At 47.7% G+C, this 20,477-nt stretch overlaps 1 protein-coding gene across 1 annotated transcript; it reads right to left on the reverse strand.

Moving 5' to 3' along the window:
• Positions 1-798: 798 nt before the first annotated feature.
• KLHDC10 (kelch domain containing 10) lies at positions 799-17,856 on the reverse strand. Its single transcript, XM_083573040.1, has 9 exons — positions 17,640-17,856; positions 13,780-14,001; positions 12,427-12,581; positions 11,274-11,422; positions 10,178-10,262; positions 8,430-8,496; positions 6,431-6,478; positions 3,965-4,104; positions 799-2,325 (listed from the first exon to the last, which is right to left on the reverse strand). The coding sequence occupies exons 1-9, from the start codon at positions 17,776-17,778 to the stop codon at positions 2,116-2,118; spliced, it is 1,215 nt and encodes a 404-aa protein (XP_083429166.1). The 5' UTR covers positions 17,779-17,856; the 3' UTR covers positions 799-2,115.
• Positions 17,857-20,477: the final 2,621 nt, after the last annotated feature.

A 20,477-nucleotide genomic window follows, 5' to 3' on the forward strand; every position in this document is an offset into this window, starting at 1 on the left:
AGATACAGAAGAGACACACAGAAGACCGGAAGGCAGAGGGACATGAGTGTATGGACCATGGCTTAGTGCCACGTGCTCGAAGAAAGGGGAGCTTCGACACCAGCTCATAGACCCCTTGCATTCCACAATCCAGGACTTGACAATCCTGGTCAAGCAGGGAGCCAGTCTGCCTCGGTGTCCCAACAGCCAAGAATGGCTTACATTTGCTAACCTAGAAAACCATGGTTTGGCGGGAACGGCAAACCATGGTCCCGGCTACTCAAATGTTGAAACACAATGAAAGCTTGCTGCTAAATCCGAATTGGAAATCCTGGATCATGAGGAGGGGGAACAGGGAATGAGATCCATGGTTTGATGCTACATGGGAATACTGTACAGCAGGGACCGCCAACCTGCGGCCCACGGAGGCCGTTTAAGCGGCCCACGAGCCACTCCAGAACCGAGACGGCCGCTTGGCGAGTCCTGGCGCGCTGCACTAAACTGGTGTAGCATGGCACGGGGACTCGCTTCTGCGGCGCCGGAAATTGTGTCTGCGCAGCTGCCGGAAATCGCATCTGCGCAAATGCAGCCGCCGGAAATCGCAGCTGCACATGCTCATGCGCGCACGCGATCCGGCTCATGGAGGAATCTCGGCGGGACTGATCCAGCCCAGGCAAATTAACCTTGCCGACCCCTGCTGTACAGCATTGAGCTCCTATCTACTTCCAAAGAAAGCTGTGATACTCCCACCAGAATTTTAAAGAAGACAACTTGACAAGGACTACCAATAATATTTCATGTACAGTTTTTTTTAAAAAAAACAACAAAAATTAAAATTAAAAAGCCAGTTTCTCAGGCTAGGTATGACGCTTGGTTTGACGGCTGTTTTGGTATACATTCTACAGGACGTTTCCGCAGCCATTTGGAACACAACAGTTAAGACACAGACATGGTTTCCTTTTCCAGCATTCTTTTTTAAAAGGCAAATACTGTCCACAGCAAAATGTCAGGCATTTTGCCTATGCTAAAGAAGAAGAACAGAAACGCAGCGGTGACAACATGGCATTTCCTGCAAATGAAGGAGCAGTTAATACGAAGGTTTTTGTTTCGGAGGAAGAAGACAGGCCATAGAATGGGGTTTTAAAACAAACCAACTTGCAGGGGGTGGAAGCAAGAACTGGGGAGGCCAGCAGAAGCAAGCCCCCTATCTACGTAAGAAAAACTAGCGGATAATAACAGCTATTGCACAGAGCATGAATTTCCAAATCCTCCTTCACTTACACTCTCTCTCATGCACACAAACACACATACACACACTTGCGACAGGAGAAAGAAAAAATAGCATCAGCTTATTCACAGTTCTCTTTCTCCGTTAACTCCTTCATTGTCAAGCATAACAGAAATGGTACTTGGGCAGCTCTCTATATCCCTTTCCTGCCACCATTCAGGATAAACTCCTGTGCTGAAGCCAGCCAGCCACATGGAAGTAAACCAGTCTTGGACTGGGCAGTTCAATATGAAAAGGCAATAAATGACACGCGTTTCAGAAAGTCACAACACAAGGCGCCAGTCTTTCCAAACTGTAGCATCTGTAAGAAGACAGATCAGAGAAAGCCAGCTCGCATTTAGGCCTTTTCTTTTTTTAGAGAGGGAAGGGATGTGGCAAGAGCTACTACGATGGGTTTCCGAGTGAGCAGCCAGCCTTCCCCTTTGGAAACTGCTGCAAGTTACGGCCATCTTACAGAACAGTAACTAGGAGAGGCTGTGTCACGCCGTCCGCCTTGCCTTCCTGCGACTACAAAGCATGCAGCAAAAGCAGTACAAATCAGCTGAGCGACAGCGTCTTTCGTTCATGATGTATTTATAGGTATCCATAAATTAAAAACAAAAAAAGCTTGACTTCCATAAACTTTAAAATAAAAATTCACAGAAGGAAAAAAAAAAGGCATCTGATGTATATTTGCCGAGTAAGGCTTTGGAGTCGGGCGTCGTCCCATCTCCTAGCAGCAGTCCTCCGCAGTGCTCATAAATAGAGAGAGAGAGAATAGGAGAGGGGGAGAGAGAGAGGGGGGGAGAAAAAAGAGGGGCGAGGGGAGTCGCTTTTTTAAAAGTAGTGTTTGAAGAGCAGGTGCTTTCTCATTTCAAGCGCTCGATGAGTCCCTGTGTGAGTCCAAGGTGCAAAAGCTGCGATCTGGTGAGGTTTGCTAAGTGGGGGAAAAACCCCAGAAGCTTCTCCCAAGACAGTTCCAAGAGGCTGGGCACTACCAGCCACATCTTAAAGAGAGAGCCAGTCCGTTTGTTCCTTTGGATGTCCACCACGCCTCCATGGACGTACATGCAGCCGGCCTGCGTGGAAACGAGGGGGGGAAAGGAAGATCACTGCTGGGTTTTCTTTTAAGCGGAACGGCAAGCACCTGGATTGCCTGCGAAGGAGAAATGCCATCCGGCCCCAAATATCTGTGATCAGCTTGACATCAAGGTGGCATTCTGTTTGCAACCACAGGAAGCAGAGGGCAGTGGGTGCTACAAGCCTGCCTGCCAGGTTGCCCGGTGCTTAATGACCTCAAGATCCTCATGGAAAACTCATTTTGTAACTCGCTCTACGTGGGGCTGCCCTTGAGACGGACCCAGAAACTCCAGCGGGTGCAGAATGCCGCAGTGAGACTCCTTACGGAGTCCTTGCTGTGAGATCACATTCACCCGCTGCTATACCAGCTGCACTGGCTCCCGGTGGAGTACAGGATCAGGTTCAAGGTGCTGGTTTTAACCTTTAAAGCCCTATACGGCCTAGGACCCTCGTACCTACGGGACCGCCTCTCCTGGTATGCCCCACAGAGGAACTACAATCTTCAGACAAAAACATCCAGAAGGTCCCAGGCCACAGAGAGGTTAGGCTGGCCTCAACTAGAGCCAGGGCTTTCTGGTGGAACGCTCTGTCCCAAGAGACTAGGGCCCTGAGGGACTTGACATCTTTCCGCAGGGCCTGCAAGACAGAGCTGTTCCACCAGGCCTTTGGCCAAGGCGCAGCCTGACCCCCTCCTTTGGTAATCCTCATAGCACTCTAGCTCAATGGTTGCCATGAATTTGATTCTGAATTGATTTTAGAATGAATTGATTTTAGAATGCTGTGTTACTTTTATTGTTGTTAGCCGCTTCGGCTGGGGAGGGAGGGATATAGATAAAAATATATTATTATTATTATTATTATTATTTGTCCTGGGCAACAGCCGATGGGCCTGACGTGCTTGCAGAGAGCCAAACTGCAGAGAAAGGCCCTTTGCCCCCACCCTCTGCCCCTCTTCCTCAGCCTGAGTAGCACTGAGGACATGAGGCAGAACAGGGGTGGAGAACCTCCTACCCGCAGGACATCCAATTTGGCCATTTCCCATCAAGCAAATGCCCACCTTCCTGCCCATTGGCTCACATCGCTGGTCTAATCCTGCAGTGCCTGAGTGTTTGTGTTTCCAGCAGCAGGATTTCATCTCCAGCATCTGAAGGTGGTGCTGTGGGTTAAACCACTGAGCCTAGGACTTGCCAATCAGAAGGTCAGAGGTTCGAATCCCCGCAACGGGGTGAGCTCCCGTTGCTCGGTCCCAGCTCCTGCCAACCTAGCAGTTCAAAAGCACATCAAAGTGCAAGTAGATAAATAGGTACCGTTCTGGCGGGAAGGTAAACAGCATTTCCGTGAGCTGCTCTGGTTCGCCAGAAGTGGCTTAGTCCTGCTGGCCACATGACCCGGAAGCTGTACGCCGGCTCCCTTGGCCAATAAAGCAAGATGAGCGCCCCAACCCCAGAGTCGGCTACGACTGGACCTAATGGTCAGGGGTCCCTTTACCTTTACCTAATGACAGTCTGGGTTGACAGAACTCCAGTATTTTCAAATACCTCCCTCAGCTGGTTAATTCACTGCCCCCCCAGCTTCTTGCTGGCCATTTCTGTGCCACGTAGGACCTTGCAGAGAGGCTGGGCACTGGCAGCCGCTTACCGGAGTCACAGCAGCACAGTGGAAATAAACTGGCTCTGGCATGACGGCCGGGAGTTTCACCCACTGGAAGGTCTGCAAGCTCAGTTTCCAGATGTCTCCCAGGATCACTTCTCCGTTGTATCCTCCGCAGACGAAGACATCTGAATCAAAAAAGGGCACAGGGCATTAGGCATTGTTTTCCCACCATAAAGGAACACACAAGGAGGGTTTGCTCAGTTCTTCACCTGGTGCAGAGAGAAACTGCCGTTTCCACAACGGTTTCTCTCACCAGACTTCCTCTGAGATTAATGTGCTCCCCCACCTCCATCTTTTCAAGGAAATACCGTACTTTTCCATCTATAAGACACCACCGTGTATAAGACTACCCCTATTTTGGGGGACTCAAAGAAAATGGGGGAAGATGGCACAGAGTTGCTGAGCTCGCCCGCACGCGTCGCAAAATCCGCCTCCTGTCTGTCCCATCACCAGCAGAACCTGCCAATTGCCCACTCAACTGCTGGAGCATCAGCCAATCAACACCACCCATTGACACGGCAACCAATAACACGCACAACAACCACGGCAGCAACCAATCAAACGTCCACCCTATGCACTACCAATGTATAAGACGCCCCCCACTTTTCAGCATGATTTTTAAAGAAAAAAACATCTCCTACATGGAAAAGTACAGTAACTTTTAATCTTGCCTGGGAACCTAGGAATCCTGGGAACCTAGGAATCATCTGAGGCCCTTCTTGATGTGCCCTCTCCCTGAGAAGCAATGCAAGAATGGTCCTTTTCTGCGCTGGCTCCCCGTTTGTGGAATGCTCTCTGTAGGCAGTCTCATCTGGCACCTTTATTACATATATATTTAGGTGCCAGGCGAGAAAGTTTCTCTTCAACCAAGTGTTTGGCTGAGAAACACCCTGTGGCTTTTAAAATGTGTTTGTGGGAGGGGTTTGTTTTTGTCTGTGATTTTTTTATGTATCTTGAATTCTTATTTTGTATTTTTCTGCTGTGAAACGCCCCGGGATCTTCAGATTAAGGGCAGGATACAAATTTTAAAAATAACCCAGTGTATGCAGCGAGGAAGGCCCGGGTTCAAGTCTCCACTCAACCATTATAGCCTACCTTAGAGGGCTGTTGAGAGGACAAATTGTTGGGGGGGGGGGTTGTAATATGTATGCTTCCCTGAGCTCTTTGGGCTCAAGTAATAGTTAAATAACTAAGTAATAACCAAAAGCATTCTGAATTTTCCCACATCCACATCTCCTGGTATGTCCCACAGAGGAACTTACAGTCTTCAGACAAAAACATCTTGAAGGTCCCGGGCCACAGGGAGGTTAGGCTGGCCTCAACCAGAGCCAGGGCTTTTTCGGCTGCAGCTCCAATCTGGTGGAACGCTCTGTCACAAGAGACTAGGGCCCTGCGGGACTTAACATCTTTCCGCAGGGCCTGCAAGACAGAGTTGTTCCACCAGGCCTTTGGCCAGGGCACAGCCTGACTCCCTCCTTCGGCAATCTTCACAGAACTCTAGCCCAATGGTTGCCATTAATTTGATTGGAATTAATTTTATAATGAAATGATTTTAGAATGTTTTATCGTTTTACTGTTGTTAGCCGCTCTGAGCCCGGCTTCGGCTGGGGAGGGCGCGATATAAATAAAATTTATTATTCTCCTTCCTTCCTTCCTTCCTTCCCACTCACCACTCCAGGAGCACCCTATTTATGGAACACTCTTTCCAGGAATGCCCCCTTGACACTGCCAGACAAAGAAGTTTTTGTTTTTCCATTATTATTTTTCACTTTGGTTGTAAATGGCACTGGGATACTCTTTTTTAAGTGGGAAGTGACATGGACATTTGACAAGCCAGAGTCCATTTGGAGGAAGTGGCCCCGAGGTTACGATAATAATAATAGTAGTAAATTTTATTTGTATCCCGCCCTCCCCAGCCGAAGCCGGGCTCAGAGCGGCTAACAACAATAAAGTAGTACAGGATTCTAAAAACATTTCATTATAAAAATTAATTAAAATCAAATTGTTGGCAACCATTAAGCTAAAATTCTGTGGAGATTGCCAAAGGAAGGAGTCAGGCTGCGCCCTGACCAAAAGCCTGGTGGAACAGCTCTGTCTTGCAGGCCATGCGGAAAGATGTCAAGTCCCGCAGGGCCCTAGTCTCTTGGGACAGAGCGTTCCACCAGATTGGAGCCGCAGCCGAAAAAGCCCTGGCTCTAGTTGATGTTTTCCCCCTCAAGTCAAACCAGCCTTCCATTTCTCTTGTGACAGGCTTTCCAACAATATGGCTGACGCTTCCACCCTCTGCTGTTAGAATGTTTCTGAACATGCTGAGGCACCGCAGCACCTCAAAGATGGACTGTTGTGTGCATACAGAAGTAAGCTCAAACCCTTCATCCCAGTAGGGATTTCACATGCCACAAACAGGAGCCTCTGCAGCTCAACATGCCAAAGCGAGCCAGTGATTCTTACCATTTTTTATCTGTACACAACTGTGACATCTCCTGGCCGCCGGGAAATCTGTGGAACGAAAACCTGAGGGTGAGTGAGTGTAATGGAAGAGAAGACTGTTCAGTAAAAGCGGATTTCTCATTACTGGGAAGGGGCCGGCCAGCCTGAAAAGGGGCTTAACATGAATTGCACAGAATTCTCCTTGTGCCTGGCTGTGAAGCACTCATAAAGGTAAAGGTAAAGGTACCCCTGCCCGTGCGGGCCAGTTGTGTCCGACTCTGGGGTTGCTCGCCCATCTCGCTTAAGAGGCCGGGGGCCAGCACTGTCCGCAGACACTTCCGGGTCACGTGGCCAGCGTGACGAAGCTGCTCCGGCGAGCCAGCACCAGCGCAGCACACAGAAACGCCGTTTACCTTCCCGCTATAAAGCGGTACCTATTTATCTACTTGCACTTAAGGGTGCTTTCGAACTGCTAGGTGGGCAGGAGCTGGGACCGAAAGACGGGAGCTCACCCCGCCGCGGGGATTCGAACCGCCGACCATGCGATCGGCAAGTCCTAGGCACTGAGGTTTTACCCACAGCACCACCCGCGTCCCAAAGCACTCATAAGATCATTCAATACCAACTGACCTTTAGCCATCCTTTCCATGTGAAGAGGTGAAGTCAAAACAGGGAGGGAGGAAACTGCCTACTCCTAAAGCATATTTTAGCTTGTGTGTGGATAAAGATGAAAAGCCTAAGAACAAAAAAATAGTCCACTAGCACCTTAGAGACCAACTAAGTTTGTTTTAGGTATAAGCTTTTGTATGCATGCACACTTCTTCAGTGTGTATCTTCAGTGTGTATCTGAAGAAGTGTGCATGCACACGAAAGCTTAGACCTAGAACAAACTAACTTAGTCTCTAAGGTGCTACTGGACTATTTTTTTATTTTTTATTTTGACTGAGTCAGACCAACATGGCTATCTGAAGTCTAAGAAGAGTTTGTGCTCACTTTACAAGCGCTCTGGAACGCCCATTGAAGAGAGGGTTGTGAGAGCAAAACAATAAAAATGACCAGGGGAAAATAATCTGAACTGAAGTATGTTGAAAGGCCACCTGGCGCAAGGAGCCTTCATAACAAGAAAGGTTACAAGAGCCTAACTATGGGCGTTGATTAGAGCCCAAGTCAAGTGGAATCACTAAATCTGAGCTCTACATGAATACAGTAAGCCCACAACGTATGTGCATATAACTTGTGTGCATTTAAGTGCTTGGCTAAATAGATAATTAGGGGACAGGCATCTGGAGGGAAAGTCATTGGCAATCCCACCCACCACAGAACCCACGGTGTTTTGACTATATGCGATTTTGGTTTTAGGCATGATTTCTGGAACATAACCCTTCTTGAAAGTTTACTGTACATTTTAAAAAGTGTTTCTGAGATGTCAGATTTCCACAAGGCACCAGAATCCAAAGAGAAATACTGTGGTACCTTGGGTTAAGACCTTAATTCGTTCTGGAGGTCCGTTCTTAACCTGAAACTGTTCTTAACCTGAGATACTATTTTAGCTAATGGGGCCTCCCGCTGCCGCCGTGCCGCCGCCGTGCGATTTCTGTTCTCATCCTGAAGCAAAGTTCTTAACCCAAGGTACTATTTCTGGGTTAGCGGAGTTTAGCGGAGTCTGTAACCTGAAGCACCTGTAACCTGAAGCGCCTGTAACCTGAAGTGTCCGTAACCTGAAGCTCCTGTAACCCAAGATACCACTGTATCTAGTTATTAAAAAAATTAAACTGGAACCAGCTACTATACATGAGACCTGGAATTATGCAACATTTTTGGTGTATATTTCAGATCAATCTATGGGTTTAGTTTGGATTTTTAACAAAAGGGGAAAGTACAAAGGTTTTGAGAAGACTGACTTGTTTGCAAACTTCTTTTGAATCTCTCCCTGGGGCCCCCACCAACATTTTATTTCTGGCTACAAATAGTTTTGTCTTTTCAACCCCTGCCCAATATATGCTATTTCTCAAAAGCCTACCTTTTTTCTTATGAGGCTTTGTTGCAATTTCTTCCCAGGTGTTTGTTTCAAGGTTGTAGGCGTGGATCTGAAGCAACAGAAATAATACAATTATATATATATACAAATATATATATATAAAAATATATATATATTTTTAATGACAGAAATGGAACAAGGCAATGGCTGAACTCAAGGCCTCTACCAGCAAGTTCCCCCGACAAACCCACTCCATCACCCCACAAAAGATTTCCAGGTTAAATAGCTAAAGCGCTGGAAATTAGGCAAGAGGCTGACACTTGATTCATGGTATCCGGGGGTATGGATTGTTGGGTTTGCAGAAAAATTGCCATGTCATCTGCCTGCTGCCAAAGGGAAACTTGAGCCGTTATAATTCTGTGCGCTGTGGCAACCTGTCAAATGGCTCTTACTGTCAGAAAGGTCTTCCTGATGTTTTAAGTCAAAATCTGCTTTCTTGTAACTTCAGTAATAATAATAATAATAAATTTTTATTTATACCCCGCCCTTCCCGGTTCAAAAACCGGGCTCAGGGCGGCTAACAACAAATTTAAAACACTTAATTATAAAAGCAGCATAAAATACAGTATAAAGACATGAATAACAATAAAATTCAAAATTCAAAAATCAATTTAGGGGAAATAAGCTTTAGATAATCCCCAGGGCTAGGTGGCTGAATTGGTCCTACTTGGGCCAGCGAGGAGGCCAGGGGAGAATTAGCTGTGGGGTCTCAGAGCAGGTGATCTTCATAAAAGGGGGGGGGGGAGGAAGAGAAGGGAAGGGAAATAAAAGATCAGCCTGAATTCAAATTAAAGGCCAGGTGGAATAGCTCTGTCTTACAGGCCCGGCGGAAGGAGGTTAAATCCTGAAGGGCCCTAGTCTCATGGGACAGAGCATTCCACCAGGTCGGAGCCATTACTGAAAAGGCCCTGGCCCTGGTGGAGGATAGTCTGATTTCCTTAGGGCCCGGGACCTCTAAACCATGGTTATTCATTGACCTTCTCTGCGGGGCATACCAGGAGAGGCAGTCCCGTAGATACAAGGGCCCTAAGCCACAAAGGGCTTTAAAGGTCAAGACCAGCACCTTGAAATCTTTCCGCAGGGCCTGCAAGACAGTCTGACCCCCTCCTTCTGTAAACCTCATAGAACTCTAGCCCAATGGTTGCCATTAATTTGATTCTGAATTGATTTTAGAATGAATTGATTTTTAGAATGTATTTCAATTAATTGATTGTGATTTTATGTAAACTGTGTTAATTTTATTGTTGTTAGCTGCTCTGAGCCCGGCTTCAGCTGGGGAGGTCAGGATATAAATAAAATTTTATTATTACCATGTCAATTAAATCAACAGGAACTGTGCAAAAGTGTGGCTATGTATGTCAAAGGGGCTTGCACAGGATAAATTCATCCCAGGTTGTGCCCTATTAGAAATCCAGGTGAAACATGTTAGGATTCCTAGTCTGCAAATCTTTGCAATTTTGTCTTCATGGCACCCTGGTAGACGTTTCCCCCTTGCAAGAGCAATGTTCTGAGATGGAAAAAAGGGTGACTTGCCACACAATCAATCAGAGCAGTGACTGGAACCCAGTTCCATTCACTAGATCACTCACCAATCTGCATTATGTGCCAAATACTCAAGACCCCAACATTCTGCTATTAAAATTCACCAGCTCTGGTCATGGACTTATTTTCTGATCTCACTAGCGAGAAATCAAACTAATAAAAAATATTTTGGCGGTTGATCCTATTACCTTGTCCAAGGAATAGGCTGTCCAAGAAGTTCCCCCTCCTAAGATGTAAATCCTCTGCCCGTCATGTGCAATTTCATGTCTGTATCTGGAAAGACAAAGTCAAAATTATTTGTAGCTTCATCTGCCTGCTCATTTATATGGGTGTGTGTGTGTGTGTGTGTGTATGCATGCACAAGTTTCTAGCCCCTGTGGTGCATTCAGTTTTCTCAGTCTGTCAGCCAAGAATGCCATGCTATATATGAAAAAGAATAAGAATAAAAATAAAATATTATTTATACCCCGCCCTTCTGGCCGGGCCTCCCCAGCCACTCTGGGCGGCCTCCAACCAAATATTAAAATACAGTAATACATCAAACATTAAAAGCTTCCCTAAACAGGGCTGCCTTCAGATGTCTGCTAAAACTCTGGTAGTTGTTGTTCTCTTTGACATCTGGTGGAGGGCGTTCCACAGAGCAGGTGCCACCACCAAGAAGGCCTTCTGCCTGGTTCCCTGTATAACTTGGCTTCTCGCAGTGAGGGAACTGCCAGAAGGCCCTCGGTGCTGGATCTCAGTGTCCGGGTAGAACGATGGGGGTGGAGACGCTCCTTCAGATAAACTTGACCGAGGCCATTTAGGGCTTTAAAGGTCAGCACTGACACTTTGAATTGTGCTCCGAAACGTACTGGGAGCCAATGTAGGTCTTTCAAGACCGGTGTTATGTGGTATCGGCGGCCACTCCCAATCACCAGTCTAGCTGCCGCATTCTGGATTAATTGCAGTTTCCGGGTTACCTTCAAAGGTAGCCCTACGTAGAGCGAATTGCAGTAGTCCAAGCGGGAGATAACCAGAGCATGCACCACTCTGGCGAGGCAGTCCGCCAGACATGCTAGAATTTTCATAGCAAATGTTTCCAAATTTAGGCATCCCAACTAAACCACACACGCCCTAGCAATATCTGGAGGCCAGGGGGAGGTGGTTGAAGAGACGGCCAAAATTTTTGAACTGGAATTGACATTTTAATAAGAACTTGTCTATCGAGAGACTATCATTCTGAATGAGGAAGACTTGCAGCCAGTTTTACGCAGCAGGCGCCACTGAGCAAGAGGCCAAGCTCACCTTTCCTCCGGCATGTCACAGTGCATGTTGTTTGGCTTCAGCTGGGTCCACTCCCTGGTGTTCAGGTCCAGCTTGTGCAGGTCTGTGCTGTAAATGTATCCTGTCGTGCCTCCGAATACGTACAAGGAGCCATTTATGATTGCCATTGCCTGGTAAGGGAGAAGAGGGAAGAGCTGCAGGGTAACTGAAGGGGCACCATAATAAGGCAGCCGAAAGGCAGGTATCCTCTGGAGAGCATCCATCTCCCCCTTCCCTGGATCCCCTTTGTCACACCACTTTCAAGGGAGCAGAGCCAGGAGTGACAGCACTTGGTATTGCCAGGGCAATTAAATCTGCCTGTAAGTCCGATCTCATTTTCGTGAACTGATTTGAGCTTATGGTTGAAATATGGTACTGAAACACTGCAATGTGTACAGAGACAGGGTGGGGTAAGGGAACGGCTTCTAGCCTTGGATGTATGGAAGATGGTTGTGGTACCTAAAATCGAAAACCACTCTGTACAGTGGATGCTCGGGTTGCGAACATGATCCGTGCGGGATGCACGTTCACAACCCGCAGCATCCGCAGTGGCACGTCTGCGCACATTGTGATTCGGCGCTTCTGTGCATGTGCGACCGTTGAAACCCGAAAGTAACCTATTCCGGTACTTCCGGGTTTTGGTGGTCCATAACCCGAAAAAATGCAACCTGAAGCGTCTGTAACCTGAGGTATGACCCCAGCATATTCTATTTTTCTCTTTTATAGGGCTAAGCCATCAAGACCTCGGGCTCAAATTAAATTCTTATCTCTCTGACCTCATACCATGCAATCCCCCAAAGGTGCTCCAATATACTTCATGCTCAGGAACTCGAGAACTGCTCCCCATTTTTAGACCCGAGGAGATAAGTGAGACCTGAATTAAGAGCACAAGCTTCTCAGGAATATGGAACCACTCTCTGTCCTTCAAGAGTCTGATGATGATGATGATGATGATGATGATGATGATGATGATAATAATAATAATATTTACATCCTGACCATCTGAATAGGGTTGCCCCAGCCACTCTGGGTGCCTCCCAACAAAATATTAAAAACACAATAAAACATCAACCATTAAAAACTTCCCTGTAGAGTAGAATAGGGGCAGCAGTGGATGACACTCCCCCCCCAATACCTGTCCATAGATGCGGTTGGGCTTCTTCCCTCGACAGTTGAAGAGGGCCCAGCGCTTGTACTTGACGTTGCAGACATGGACGTCATTGCCATTGCTCTCGCCAAAGGGGATTCCGGTGCCGCCAAAGACCAAGAGGTTATTCCCATGCAACACAACTGGCAGAAAACAAGAAAGCAGAACAAAACCTTTGACATGCAGATTTGGTAGCCCTCAACTGCACCTTGGAACAGTTGTCTTCTCTGCTGAGCTGTTCACCAGTAACCAAAAGTCTAGCGAATGGATGGAGAGAGCCCTCTTGCCAGTGACACAGAACTAACAAGTTAAAGGTAAAGGGTAAAGGACCCCTGACCATTAGGTCCAGTCGTGGCCTACTCTGGGGTTGCGGCACTCATCTCGCTTCCTTGGCCGAGGGAGCTTCCGGGTCATGTGGCCAGCAGGACTAAGCCGCTTCTGGCAAACCAGAGCAGCGCACGGAAACGCTGTTTACCTTCCCGCCGGAGCAGTACCTATTTATATACTTGCACTTTGACGTGCTTTCGAACTGCTATGTTGGCAGGAGCAGGGACTGAGCAATGGGAGCTCACCCTGTCGCGGGGATTCGAACCGCCGACCTTCTGATCGGCAAGTCCTAGGCTCAGTGGTTTAACCCACAGCGCCACCCGCGTTAGTGCTGGGTAAATGGGGCCTGCGCAGGTAGAGTGTGAGCAGCAGACGGGTTCACGCACAAGCAGTATGAATAACACTTCCCTGCAGACCTGAATTTCACAACAGAAAGTGGACTGCACTAATGGAAAAAAACCTGCCTGTAGAGCTGTGGATGAATCATGCAAAGTACATCCACCATGAAGACTTTCCGGGGGGGGGGGTGGAGAAGTAAAGAGAAAGGACAGAGCTCCAGCATTCAGCATCCCCAGCGTCCCAAGCTGTAGCAGTTCCAAAAGAAAAGGGATGGGAGGAAGCCCCGCAAAAACCAACCCCATGGCCACTGCTGGGGTGATGGATGTGGTAGTTCCACACTTCTTAAGACTCTTGCTAGCCACAGCTGTGTAGCATGAATTTATCCACAGTGCAGATCTGGGCAGCAACAATACGAAGCCAAGTCCTTCTTGGCATCTAAGCCTGGACTTTTATAAGACCCTATTGAAGTACAGGAGTTACAAAACGGATCTCAAAATAGCTCACTCTAATCTTACTCAATTACTGCCCTTATACAGATGGGACAGATGATTATTATTAAATTTGTATACCACCCTTCATACATAGATCTCAGGGCAGTTCACAACATGAATGCCATTAAGGCGAAGAGTTACATTTATGCTTTACTACCGCAATAATTCATTCTCCTCCACTCACGTGACATAGATGCTAACTCTCGAGGCATGTAACCCTCTGTGCCCATTTGATGCCAGGTGCCAGTAGCAAAGTTGTATCGCCAAAGCTCCCTGAAGAGTGGGTAGTCTTCATTCTCTGGCCCTCCGGACTCATCATAATCAGGATTGTATCCGCCGAACACGTACAAGTTGGCATTGTCTGCCACACAACGGTGGCCACTTCTGGCTGGTGGGACTCTGTGGCCTAAAGCAGAGAGACAAAAGGTTTTCATAAACTAAGGCAGGACAGGATATATTTTGCAAGGCTGGGTGAAGCAGCATAGAAAGACGACAAAGGAGGGAGAACAAAACAAAATTTTTTCTTTCCAGTAGCACCTTAAAGACCAACTAAGTTAGTTCTTGGTATGAGCTTTCGTGTGCATGCACACTTCGTCAGATACGTCAGGTATCTGACGAAGTGTGCATGCACACGAAAGCTCATACCAAGAACTAACTTAGTTGGTCTTTAAGGTGCTACTGGAAAGAAAAAATTTTGTTTTGTTTTGGCTATGGCAGACCAACACGGCTACCTATCTGTAAAAGGAGGGAGAGGTAGGCATCACAGTGGATAAAGTCTCAACACCAAGAAAGGAAGTTGCTCCAGTTCCATCTTGGATAAATTCCCGTGAACCCGTTTTCATTGGCGGACATGGGAGCAGGTAAGTCATGAAAGGTGTGTGCAAACAGTTTGGGTAAAAAGCTACACAAGGAGATGTGGTGTTGTGGCTGGTTACAGCTGATCTTCCAAACATTTCTGGCTTTCAATCATACAGTGGTACCTCAGATTACATACGCTTCAGGTTACGTACACTTCAGGTTACAGACTCCGCTAACCCAGAAATAGTACCTTGGGTTAAGAACTTTGCTTCAGGATGAGAACAGAAATTGTGCTTTGGCGGCGCGGCAGCAGCAGGAGGCCCCATTAGCTAAAGTGGTGCTTCAGGTTAAGAACAGTTTCAGGTTAAGAACAGACCTCCGGAATGAATTAAGTCCTTAACCCGAGGTACCACTGTATTGGCTTGTGGGCTTCTCATATGTATCTGGTTGGCCACTGTGAGAACAGGACTGGATGGATTATTAGCTTGATCCAGGAGGCTCTTATGAACTCTCAACATTATCTGGGAAGGGTTTTTTCCACTGTGGTTTCAGTCCCTCCTAGAAGTTGGTGGTAGAGGTCGTCTGCTCAACATTTTTTTCCATCTGGGGTTCTATTTCGGCCCTTATGCTGTTTACCATCTACATGAAAATGCTGGGAGAGGTCATCTGCACATATAAAGTACAGTGCCATTGGTACAGAAATAACACCGCCTCTCCTCGCTTTTCATCCCAGTTCCAGAAAGGCTGCAGAGGCGCTGAATTAATGCCTTAGCCTGATAAGCGACTGCATCATACGGGTTAACAAACTAAAGCTTAACCTTGATGGAACTGGAGCCCCTTTCAGACTGCCTCCTCGCCCAGTCAGATGAACCCTGTGGCAGGGGGACAAGATCACACTGGCTGGCCTGATTCACGGTCTCCGTGCACTCCCTAGACATGCACCCAGCAGTAACATGAAATGGGGTTGAAGTACCTTGTTCGGATGTGGTTTAGCTACATGCACATAAACCAGTATGCATTCAGGCGCCCTGTCACATTAACAACAACAAAAAGTGTGGCCTCGCTAACAAAGAACATTAACAAAGAGTTAGATGTGCTGCTGGTCAAGAGGACCAATGATGCAGGGATGTAGGCACAGCCCTGTCTTAATAATAATAATAATAATTTATTTATACCCTGCCCATCTGGCTGGGCTTCCCAAGCCACTCTGGGCGGCTTCCAACAAAATATTAAAATACAGTAATGCATCAAACATTAAAAGCTTCCCTAAACAGGGCTGCCTTCAGATGTCTGCTAAAAGACTGGTAGTTGTTGTTCTCTTTGACATCTGGTGGGAGGGCGTTCCACAGGGCGGGTGCCACTACCAAGGAAGCCCTATGCCTGGTTCCCTGTATAACTTGGCTTCTCACAGTGAGAGAATCGCCAGAAGGCCCTTGGAGCTGGACCTCAGTGTCCGGGTAGAACGATGGGGGCAGAGACGCTCCGTCAGGTATACTGGACCAAGGCCGTTTAGGGCTTTAAAGTTCAACACCAACACTTTGAATTGTGGCCGGAAACGTACTGGGAGCCAATAAGGTTGTTTATGGTGTGACTGTGCTCCTAGATAGCCAGTACAGGTGATAACTGTTTCCAGGAAGGAGCGCTTTTGCACATTTTAAACTAACACGCCAACTGCAACCAAACCTAGAGAGAGCAGATCCAGCTGTGGTTATGTATGGCCTTGTTACACCTGGACTTGCATTACAGTAACAAGTCTTGCATCAGACTCTCTTTGAAAGATATTTGGAATAGCAGGACTCTAAGCATGTTCAGTTGATGCAGGAAGCAGGAGTCAAGAGTTCTGACCAGCAACAAGTTCCTGAAGTGTGTTGCTCCACTGCAATACCACCTGCACCGATTTTCTGATTTCTTTCCAGACCCAACCCAAAGTGCCGAGTACCATTTTTAAAGCACTGTGCGGCATGGAACTCTGATACTTAAAAGACTGTCTCCTCCAAGGTGAGTTCACCTGTCCACTCAGGTGATACTGACTGACTGCTCTGGGCATTCCACCATCAGAACACTGGTTGGTGGTGGCACATGAGGGGAAAATATTCTCTGTGGCACACACACATTACGGGACTTCCTATTCTGGCTGTGTTTCAACAGCACCTGAAAAACTGGCGGTATCAGCAAGCTGGTCAATGTCCAACTTTCTTTACATTTCCCCTCTTATATACTGCACCTGATTCTTTTAAAAGTTTTAGTTGCACTTTTGACAGTTAATGTAAGCAGGAAACAGGAAGTATATAAACATTTTAGTAACCGAAAGTGCAACTCTATGCATTCTTGGGGTAAATACCAATGGGCACCATGGGATTTATATCCAATAAGCACACAAGGGATCAAGCAGCACGTTTCTGATGTAATGAACTTGGCACTGTTTTATGGGGTGGAATTAGTCACGAACAACAGGAAAGGTGCCAAAAGCTTGTGTGGCATAGTGGCTAAAGCTATGAGTCTGGAAGTCCTCAACATCAAAAAAACGAAGATCATGGCCACTGGTCCCATCACCTCCTGGCAAATAGAAGGGGAAGAAATAGAGGCAGTGAGAGATTTTACTTTCTTGGGCTGCATGATCACTGCAGATGGGGACAGCAGCCACGAAATTAAAAGACGCCTGCTCCTTGGGAGAAAAGCGATGACAAACCTAGACAGCATCTTAAAAAGCAGAGACATCACCTTGCCGACAAAGGTCCGTATAGTTCAAGCTATGGTTTTCCCAGTAGTGATGTATGGAAGTGAGAGCTGGACGATAAAGAAGGCTGATCGCCGAAGAATGGATGCTTTTGAATTATGGAGGAAACTCTTGAGAGTCCCATGGACTGCAAGAAGATCAAACCTATCCACTCTGAAGGAAATCAGCCCTGAGTGCTCACTGGAAGGACAGATCCTGAAGCTGAGGCTCCAAGACTTTGGCCACCTCATGAGAAGAGAAGACTCCCTGGAAAAGACCCTGAGGCTGGGAAAGATGGAGGGCGCAAGGAGAAGGGGACGGCAGAGGACGAGATGGTGGGACAGTGTTCTCGAAGCGACCAGCATGAGTTTGACCAAACTGCGGGAGGCAGTGGAAGACAGGAGGGCCTGGCGTGCTGTGGTCCAGGCGGACACGACTCAACGACTAAACAACCACCATTCGTGGTGGGCAGCGGGGCTCTGGCTGTGGCGGCGGCGCAGGCGCAGACGCTCCCTCCCCCCCCCACTCACCGCCTCGGCCCGGGCCCGGCGGGAGCCTGACGAAGCGGTTGAGGAGCCCCCCGCGCGGGACTTGAGCCGCGGGCCCGTTCCCGCCGCCGGCGCCGCGCTGCCGGTTGCCGTCCCAGCCCTCTCCGTTCCCCGCCGACATCTTGGCCCTCCTTCCTCTTCTCGGCTCCCTCACAGTCGCCCAAACGGAGCGCGACGTGAGGGGCTGGAGGAGGAGGGGCAAACAAGAGTTTCCCGCTGCCACAGCCAATAGGCGCCGGCCTTGCACAGCGCCGGCCAATCGGAGGCGCGGTTGTTGGAGGAGCGGCTTGTGCGTGCTACGCGAGGAGCGGGGGGGGGGAAACAAGAGTTTCCCGCTGCCGTAGCCAATAGGCGCCGGCCTTGCACAGCGCAGGCCAATCGGAGCGCGACGTGAGGGGCTGGAGGAGGGACTTGTGCCTGCCTGCGCGAGGAGCGGTGGGGGGGGGGACAAGAGTTTTCCCGCTACCACAGCCAATAGGCGCCGGACTTGCACAGCGCCGGCCAATCGGAGGCGCGGTTGTTGGGTCGGCTTGGAGGAGGAGAGGCGAAAGGTGTGGGCGACGTCGTCATGGAAAGGAGGGGGAGGCGGAGGTAGCCAGGCCAGAGCAATCGTTCGCAAGATTAAGGCCTTTCTGCACAAAACGGGGAAGAGACGGGGGAGGCAAGAGCAATCGAAATAGGAAATAGCGGATCGACAGGCGGAAGAGACGGTGGTTCTTCGCAAGGAACCTTGGGAGTTGTAGTTCCGCGAGGGGTCGCCCTCCCAGGAGTTCTGAGGAGGCCGTGACAGTTTTAAGGCCTGCAGATGAGATACAAAATGAATGTTGTTATTATTAATAAATAATAATAATAATAATAATAATAATAATAATAATAATAATAATAATAATAATAATAATAATATTTATTAATTCATATCCCGCCCATCTGGCTGGGTTTCCCTAGCCACTCTGGGCGGCTTACAACATATAAAACACAACAAAGCATCGAACATTAAAAAAACCAAGATATCCTATACAAGCAACATATAAACCAATAAATCAGTGAAAAGAGCAACAATAAATAGTTTATAGTTATACCCACATCAAGATGATGGATTGTTCGGAGCTAGCCGACCTAACTGGAAGAGTCTGCAACCAGAAGGAGGAGGAGTATCAGGAAGAGTGGATTAAATTTAATGATTACTTAGTTAAATATGTTACGTTATTTAACTGAAAACAGCTTGCAGATACTTAATTGGCTTAGGATTTTATTTATGTTATGGGATGAATTAATATGTTTAATTTCATAATGTCAAGATCTAAGGATGTTAATGTTTAAGTTAAATTTTATAAGAACTGTGATTTGGAAAACCGTTAAAAGGATATGCAATGAAATTCAACCAAGGGGAATCGAGGAAGTCACTTAACAATGTTAATAAGTGTAATTTTCAATAAGGCTATGATTTATGTTTGTTTGTCTTATGTGTTTGTTTATAATGTTGTGAAAACTAATAAAAAAATTTGGGGGGGAAAATATTGTAATACCCAAATCAAAGTAACTGCCAACCCCAACTGAACATTTAACCGACAAAAATGAAACAAGAGGAAACAAAATTAGGGAGGGAAAAGACTGCTGTACTTCTGGCGTTAGTAACTACTTGCATCTTGCATTTCCTTCGAGGAAATAAAGGCAGCAATACGCGGGTCTCCTCTCCACCGCCTTTTTGGCCTCACAAAAACCCTGTGAGGTAGGCTAGGCTGGCTGGACAGACAAATGTCTGCGCTCAAGCTCAGCCAATGAAACTCATGGCCAAGTAGCGACTTGAAGCTGGGAGTCCCCTGCTTAGCTTAACACTCTAACCACTACACCACACTGCCTTGCAGCACAGAAAGGTGCCTTTTCTGACAGTAAGAGCTGTCCGACTGTGGAACGGTCTCCCTCTGGAGGTGGCGGACTCTCCTTCCTTGGAGGTTTTTAAGCAGAGGTTGGGTGGCCAGCTGCCATGGATGCTTTAGCTGAGATTCCTGCATTGAAGGGTGTTGGACTAGATGACCTTTGGGGTTCCCTTCCAACTCTACGATTCTCTGATGGGCTGCGCTGGGCCTGATGGGAGTTGGAGTCCATCAGCATCTGAAGGGCTGCAGATTCCCTGTGTCCCATTTAGAATGCTGTATCATTTTACTGTTGTTAGCCGCTCTGAGCCTGGCTTTGGCTGGGGAGGGAGGGATATAAAGAAAATATTTTTATTACTAAAGGTAAAGGGACCCCTGTCCATTAGGTCCAGTCTCGGACGACTCTGGAGTTGCGGCGCTCATCTCGCTTTATTGGCCGAGGGAGCCGGCGTACAGCTTCCAGGTCATGTGGCCAGCATGACTAAGCCGCTTCTGGCGGACCAGAGCAGCGCACGGAAATGCCGTTTACCTTCCCGCCGGAGTGGTACCTATTTATCTACTTGCACTTTGACAAGCTTTTGAACTGCTAGGTTGGCTGGAGCAGGGACCGAGCAACGGGTGCTCACCCCGTCGCGGGGATTCAAACCGCCGACCTTCTGATCGGCAAGTCCTAGGCTCCGTGGTTTAACCCACAGCTCCACCTATGTCCCCATTTATTTTTATTATTATTATTAAACCCCATTTTTTTGTCCTGCTGCGCTTTCTCGGCGGAGGGTGGCTGCTAACCAGGGGAGAAGGCGATTGCTGCCGTTTGCTTGGCCGTTCCACTCCCTTCGAGACCAGCCTTGTGCAGAAGTCCCAGCAAAGGAAGAAGGGATGCAAAAACTTATGGATTATGCAGAAATGACGAAACTTACTGGAAGAATGAGAAATCAAGATAACAAAC

The sequence above is a fragment of the Podarcis filfolensis genome (assembly GCF_964270895.1).
Source record: "Podarcis filfolensis genome assembly, chromosome: 10".
In the NCBI taxonomy this organism is placed as follows: domain Eukaryota; kingdom Metazoa; phylum Chordata; class Lepidosauria; order Squamata; family Lacertidae; genus Podarcis; species Podarcis filfolensis.